At 41.3% G+C, this 7,713-nt stretch overlaps 1 protein-coding gene across 1 annotated transcript in view; it reads left to right on the top strand.

The window, feature by feature from the left end:
• LOC138143881 (heterogeneous nuclear ribonucleoproteins C1/C2-like) overlaps positions 1-6,819 on the top strand; it is a 7,394-nt gene extending 575 nt beyond the window's left edge. The window contains exon 2 of the mRNA XM_069065164.1: positions 6,267-6,819. Coding sequence (XP_068921265.1) covers positions 6,267-6,547 — 281 coding nt within the window. The 3' untranslated portion in view covers positions 6,548-6,819. The remainder of the gene's footprint in view (positions 1-6,266) is intronic.
• The last annotated feature ends 894 nt before the right edge of the window (positions 6,820-7,713 follow it).

Here is a 7,713-nt window from a genome sequence, read left to right as displayed (position 1 = left end):
CTCTCTCTCTCTCTCTCTCTCTCTCTCTCTCTCTCTCTCTCTCTCTCAAAGATGGCCCTTACAGACCACCTAATTTAACCCTTCCTTTCCCCTTGCCCTTTTCCCCTTGATAAAAGGTAAAACAAGGTGCAAGGCCCTGCTATTATGAATCTCACCTTATAGAATACACAGTGGGGAATAATGTGAAATAAGGTAGGTGGCCTCTAGGTGGTTACAGGGGGCTTAAAATGCTACATGAGTTTCCATTTGATCTGATGGGTAAGAAGGGGCCCCTGGGGTTTACTGAGTAGAAGAGTAACATATCCCTTAGCAGCTGTGGAAAGAATGGCATGTTCTTCTAGACCTGAAAGGCAATTTCTTCCTCATTTGTCTCTTTTGTTTAGGGAAGTCACTCTTTTCTAAATCATGTATTCATTTCAGACTTACATGTTGTGAATTTGGTCTATACCTAGTTTCTGTTGGTGGGCAACTAGGTGGTGACCTCAGATACTTACCTGTTTGCCTCAGTTTTCTTATCTGTAAAATGAACTGGAAAAAATGGCAAACTACTCCTTTATCTTTGCCAAGAAAACCCCAATGGGGTCACTAAGAGTCAGACACAACTGAAATGACTGAACAAAAAGCAAACACCATAACCACAGTAGCTAAGGTCTTTGACTTCTGCTGTTTGGTTTGGTTTTTAATGTTGCATATCTAATCTATTCCACTGATAAAACTCTCTACTTCTTAACAAGTACCAAATCATTTTGCTAATTACTACTTTATAATATAATTTGAGATTTGGTCCCCTCACTTCTCACTTTTTCTCATTATTTCCCCTGAGATTCTTTATGTTTTATTCCTCCAAATGAATTTCGTTATTTTTCCCAGCTCTATAATCCTTTGGCAATTTGATTGATATGGCACTGAATAAGTAAACTTATTTAGGTAGTGTTATTATTTTTTATTATATTGGATCAGCCTACCCATGAGCAATAGGTATTTCTCTAATTATTTAGTTCTGTATTTGTGTAATGTTTTGTACTTATAGTTAGTTCCCTTGCATATCTTGGCAGGTAAACTTTCAAATACTTTATATATTCTATAGTCATTTTAAGTGGAATTTCCCCTTCTATTTCTTCCTCCTTTGTTTTATTGATAATAGACAGATGTGCTGTTGATTTATATGGATTTTCTTTCTGTCCTGCAACTTTGCTAAAGTTATTGTCTCAATTAATTTTTTTCAGTTGACACTTTAGGGCTAAGTAAACCATTATAATTTCTACAAAAAGTGTTAATTTTGTTTCTTCTATTATTTTTCTAGCTTTATAAAGTAATCCTTTGGTATTTTGGTATGGCAGTGAAAAAGGAGATTCATTTCAGTAGTATTATAATTTTTATTGTGTTGGTTTGGCCTACCCATGAGTGATTAACATTTCTGCAATTATTTAGGTCTGTATTTGTCTAAAGAAGGTTTTCTAGTTGTATTCGTATAGTCCCCGTGTTTGTCTTGACTACAAAGTATTTAATATATTTGGTAATAATTTTAAGTTGAATTTCTCTTTTAGATCCTCCTGTTGAATATTCTCACATACAGGTAACATACAGAAATCTTGATGATTTATATGAGTTTATTTCATACCCTGCAACTTTGCTGAAGCTGCTGACGGTTTCAATTAAATTTTAGTTGATTCTTGGGTTCTCTAGTTAGACCATTATTTTTATTATTTCTAAAAAGTGACAGTTCCTTTTTTATTCTTTGCTCATGCTTATTCCCTCAAATTTCTCATCTTTCTCTTATTGCTGGGGCAAGCACTTCTAAAACTTTATCAGATATTTTGGATGATAATGACTCCCTTGACTTTATCTATGGTCTTATCAGAAAAGCATCTAGTTTTTTCCCCATCACAATAATGATGCCCCTGGCTGTTACATAGATACAACTTATCATATTAATAAAACGGCCATTTATTCAAATGCTTTCTACTGGTTATTTTTAAAAATAGAAATGGTTGTTGTGTTCTATCAAAAGCTTATTCTGTATCTATGCATATCTAGGAATATAGGATTTTCATTGTTTGGATCATCATTGGAATCCATTATGTTTATAATTTTCTTAATATTGAACTAACCTTGCATTCCTGGTTTAAATCCAACCTGAGAATTCTGTATAATCATTTTCATATGTTTCTTCAGCTTCTTTAATAATTTTTTAGAATGTTTGTGTCAATGTTGATTAGACATATTGGTCTATAGATAGAAGGAATTTGGTAGGACTCCTTTTCCTATTTTTTTCAGTTTACATAATACTGGAATGAATTATGCTTTGACTGTTTAATAGAATTTGCTTATAAATATATCTAGTCTAGGTCTTTTTTCTTTAAGATTTCACTTGAAGCATATTCAATTTCTTTTTCTGAAGTTGATGGATTTAAATGGTGTAGTGCTGCTTCTATTAATCTGGGTTTTTATATATTTGCAAATATTCTTTCATTTCAGTTGTAAGTTCAGCATATACTTGGGCAAAATAGTTTCTAATAATTTCCTTTATTTCTTCTTCGTTTAGTATGAATTCTTTTTCATCTTTGTTACTGGTAATTTGGTTTTCTTCTTTATACAAATCAAATTAACCACTTGTTTATCTATTATAAGCAGCTAAGTAAGCTCAGTGTGAATAGCACTAGATGTAGAGTCAGGAAGACCTGAGTTCAATTCCAGCCTCAGACACTTAACAATTGTGTGACCCTGGGCAAGTTTCTTAATCTTTGTTTGCTTTGTTTTGTTTGCTTTCAATTTTCTTTATCTTTGATTTTCAGAATCTCTCTTTTTTGGTTTTTAATGGTTGGTTTCTAGGGCTTTTTTTGGTTATATCCAATTCACAAAACTGTTCTCTCTCTTCTGTTAAGGAAAATATTTAGAGATATTACTTTTCCCCTAAAAACTGCTTTAGGTACATCCCCCAAATTTTTGTGTGTTATCTCATTGTTGGCATCAACTTTTATGAAATTATATTTCATTTTTATGCTATGTTCCTTGACCCACCAATCCTTTAGGATTAAGTGAGCCACTAATTAATTTTAATCCTTTTTTCCATAGCCCTTTATCAAATATAATTGCTGTTGCATTGCGTTCAGTACATGATGTGTCTAATATCTTTTCTGTGTTTCTCTGTGTTTGAAGTTTTATGCCCTGATAATGATCAATTTCTGTAAAGGAGCCAAGCTCATCTAAAAAAATGTTCATTCCTTTCTATTTCCATTCAATAAATAATTGCCAAAGATTATGTTCCCTCACTGTTAGAGTTTTATTGTCTATGTCTCCCTGGAACCTACTTAGCTTTTTCCTTTAAGTATTCAGATGCTACACCATTCTGTCCAAGTGTCTTAAGAGTTGCTATTAATTCGCCGTCTACAGTGCCTTCACCATAATCTAATTGCCATTTGTCTCTTTCACTTCTCTATTTTTTCTGACCTCATGATGGTTACCCCTACTGTTGTTTTTAGTAGACTTAAAACATAACAGATTGAGCTTCAGCCGCTTATTTTAATTCTGTGTGACTTGTTATGTTTCAGCTATTTTTCTTGTAAGCCTCATATTGTTGGATTCTCCTTTTTTAATCCATCTGCTTTCTCCCTTCACTTTTATGGAGTTCGTATCATTTATATTCACAGGTAATATCATTCATTGTGTATTCCCCCCCCTCCCATGTAAGAAAGAGAGAGGGTCTGCCCAGCACCGTTGCTCCATACTTGATGAAATCTGTTTCTGCAACCCTCACTAAGCCCAGTTGCAGGTTCCTATCCTTGACTTCTATTATTCTTTATAATCCACAAGTGTATGATCCAGAGTTTATTTTGTGTATGACTAATCCCTCCCTGAACATAGCCTCCCTCTTCTCCCTCCCTTTTCTCCATTCCCTCCTATTTCGTTTTTGAGTTGAATGTATTTCTACACCAAACCCTTCTTTTACCAGTTCAGATGAAAGTTAGGTTCGAATATATTACTCACCCCTTCTCCCTTGTCTTCTACTTGCACATTCCAATTATGTGTCAGAGTTTTGTCACCTTTCCTCTCTATTCCTTTTTCCCCTTTTACTTTCTTCTTTCAAGACCAATGAAATGTAACAAAACATAAATCAGGCCTTTTGCTTGATTTAAGTCCCTCTATGACTCCTCATCACATCAGGGTTCTGAGGGGGCACTTATATCAACTCTTTTATTAGAATACAAACATTTAATCCTTATATAGTTCCTTCTTATTGCTTACACCTATCCCCTCTTTTGTTTCCTCTTAACTTTTGTGTTTGTTTTTCAAAGTTTCTACAAAACTATGGTCTTTTCCTTGGGAATGCTTGAAAGTCCTCTATCTCATTAAAGGTATATTCCCCCCCCCACACACACCTCACCCCATAAAATTATACTCAGTTCTATTGAGTAAGTTATTCGTGGTTGTAAGCCTATATCTTTGTCGTTTGGAATATTGTATTCAAGCATTCTCATTCTTTAAGGTAGCAGCTGCTGAATCTTGCACACCTCAAGAGGGCCTGTAGGAGCCTTATTTGGTTCTTCAAATATCTCTGGGGCAGTTCAGGCTGAGGACCTGAAAATTTTCAGTGTGTACCAAACAGTGGCACTTAGGACAAAGACTCACTGCTGCCCTCCTGATGTGAGCTTTGCAAGGTCCTCACCCTGGTTTGGGTCTGGAGGACACAACTGCAGAGTTGTCCCTTATTGAAACCTCAGTAGAGTGCTGCTGGCCCCAGCCTCTGTCAGCTGGCTGCAAGGCTCTACAAAGTTCAGAACAACAGAACCAGAGGCTTCCCCTTGGTCTGAGCTCCTTGGCTGGCCTGGCTACTCATCTGTAGGCCTCAGATTGGGTGGGGGCCTGAATCTGTGATCCTGCTTTGCTGCAGCTTGACCATGTTCCTTGTCCTTGCCCAGCATATAGCCTCAGGCTTGGTCTGAGCTGGATGGGCAACCATTCTTTGCCCTGGAGAACAGCTGCAAGTTAGCCCTGCACCAGCCACAGGTCTCCTTTTTAGGCTACTCTGGCTCTCCAGCCCTGTTCTGCGGTCAGCAGGAGAGCTGCTGACTGCCTCCTAATTCCAGTCTTTTGCAAGGTCCATAATGTCAGACTCAGTTCCTGCTGGACCCACGACTACTCCTTACCTTAAGACATTGTCCCATCCCCCTGTTCAGTCCCAGGCTGGAAGGCTCTGTGCTGTGCCTTCCTGGCTTGCAGCCCAGACTCAGTGTCCTCAGCCCTGTGCTTATCTCTCCATGCGCACCTGGGCTAGAAAAAGGACTCTCTCTACTTTGTTCTTGGATTGTTCAATTACAGCTCAGGCTGGTACTTCCTAGGGTTTGATGTAATGGCTGTGAGGGAGAGTTTCCTTCTACTCCAGCAGCTTTGCTGGTCTCCCCATTGCTCTGCACTTTGTGTCACGGTAGAGTGCTTTAAATGGAGGGCAAAGGAGTTCCAATCTTATGCTTGTACACACTGGGCAGTTGTGGAAGGTTCCTGAGCAGGAGGGATCAGATAGAGGACACACTCAAAGCCTTGTGAAGAAGGGCTCACGTTACGTGGCAGTGTGGGGAATGATGGGAGATGCCGCAGCACAGAGATGCTGGGAAGGGGAAAATCAACCCATTTCACCTACTTTGGGATCTTAAGTAGATGTAGAGAAATAGAAAAGGGAGCAGTCAGAGGGAGGTAGCGGAGAATCCAAGGTTCAGGGTGAGGTTTCTCAGGTCTCAGTTTCCTCATCTAGAAAATAAAGTAGTGACAAATCCAAATCTGTGACTGCCATAGATACAGATACAGACATAGATCGTAGAATGTATACGTATATAGTTATCCTTCCACATTGCAACTTTCCCCACCACAATTTCAATGCGTCACAGGTCAGCGTAAGAAATTAAATGAGAATTGTGGGAAGTTTTGTGGAAGCCACAGAGAACACGGGAAGGCTGGCAGATGACATAGAAAAAGTTTAGAAACTCAGGAATTTGTAAAATATATGTCTAGTATTGTATAATATCAACATATCTTAACCTTTAATCCCCTAATAGCTCAGACAGGTTCTCTGGGACGCAGGACGGGCCAAAAAATTTTCGGTGGATTTTCCAGATGGCCCCTTGTGCTGTGGAAGGGATGACTTCAGAGTTCCACCTGGGAAAGGGGATCATGATACCCACAGAAGCTGCTTGCTAGGTGCCTGAAAGCACTGCCCAATGCCACTTAGCTTCATTACTTCTATAATGACTGTTGTTATCATTTATTATCAGGCAACCCGCCCCATAGACGCAAAAGCGGCAGCTACTTCAAGAGTGGACTTCAGGGCCCTTTTTCCAGATCTGCCAAAATGAAGGTCGACGATCTCCAGTCCATTAAGAAAGAGTTGGCATCGATCAAGGAGAAGGTGGATTGTGTGCTGGGGAAGCTGGAAGACATTGAAGAAGAGCCAGAAGAGATACAGGAGGAAGACAACAGCATCCTTCAGGAGGGAGCCAGCACCCATGAGCCTGAGGGGGAGGGGGAGGAGGCTGCTGACCCTGAGAACCAGTAAAGGGCGAGGCTGAGGGAGCTCCAGGATGAAGGAGACGGCAGGCAGCGAGGCAGCATCCAGGGCCAGCAACTGCTCTCCCTAACACTCTTGGGGGCCCCTCTTCCTAAAGCCAGCCTCTCTGGGGCCCCTCCCCTGCTATCCCGGAGCCTCCTAGTTCCTCTGTGTCCTGGCCCCTTCAGCTTACCCAAGAAGTATAGTAAAGCCTCTGGAGTTTGGCTCACTTAACTTGCATACTTTCTTTCTGGTTTAATAATTAAAAGTTCTATAATTCTGTTTGTGGTTTGATTTGTTTTTTTTAAAAGGGTCCCTTGGTAGGAGGGGGAGGGTTACCCTGGAGTTAGGGGGAGTCTCCGTCTTTGAGGTCCTCGTGTGGCAAAGCACCCAAGTGCCCCTGGGCCAGGCAAGATGATGTAGCAGGGCGTGGCCTGGACACTGGCCTCAGTGGCTTGGAAAGGCTCAGGATCCCTCACACCCAGTCACCCTGCCCAGGCCCTCTTGGGTAAAACACTAAGCAGGGCAGGGACATGGGTTCTTTGCCTCATGCATGTGGGGAGGGGGGTGCCCAAGTCTTGGCTGAAGTACTGCCCTTAAGCCAGGTAGGTCACCAGGTGCCTGCCCCACTTTCCAGGCCCAGCTTTCACCTCAAGGATCTGGCCCCACATCCTCTCCCCCATTGCCTCTTTCACTGCCTTTTTCTGGAGGCCTCAGGCCAGCTGTCTGTTGTAAGGAAAGCCTCTGCAAGCCTTGTCTGGGTCCTTAGCTTGGGAACTCTTCCCACCAAGCACCTGGTTGTTGATTCAGCCTCCTGGGGGGACAGCACTAAGGACCGGGGACCATGAGTGCAGTGGGAGGAATGTGGGAAGAGGAGGGGGAGCCCTTAGCTCAATGGGCCTGAGCAGTAGCCTCAGCCCTGGAGAACTCCTTGGGCCTTTGGCCATCCCTGGGGAGGGGCATGGGGCAAGTTAGGGTCTTAGGACCCTTCTGCCTGAAAGCAGGTGTGGGTGTGTCTGCCTGCCTTTTATCTATTGCTGACTACTGCCAGGGCTGCTGGGCAAGGAAAACAAACACAAAAGGGGATTTCTGTGTGTAGGTAATGGGAGCTCTAAGCTATACAAGAGACTGTAGATTCCAATTCCAAAGCCTTCTTCCTCTTGGTATCCCAGCAT

This window comes from Petaurus breviceps, unplaced genomic scaffold (genome assembly GCF_028583685.1).
Source record: "Petaurus breviceps papuanus isolate PSGF00001 unplaced genomic scaffold, PetGlider_PUasm1.0 90681, whole genome shotgun sequence".
NCBI classification, from domain to species: Eukaryota; Metazoa; Chordata; class Mammalia; order Diprotodontia; family Petauridae; genus Petaurus; species Petaurus breviceps.
The sequence above is the reverse complement of the archived record's forward strand: the minus strand, read 5'-3'. Positions and strand labels throughout refer to the sequence as shown.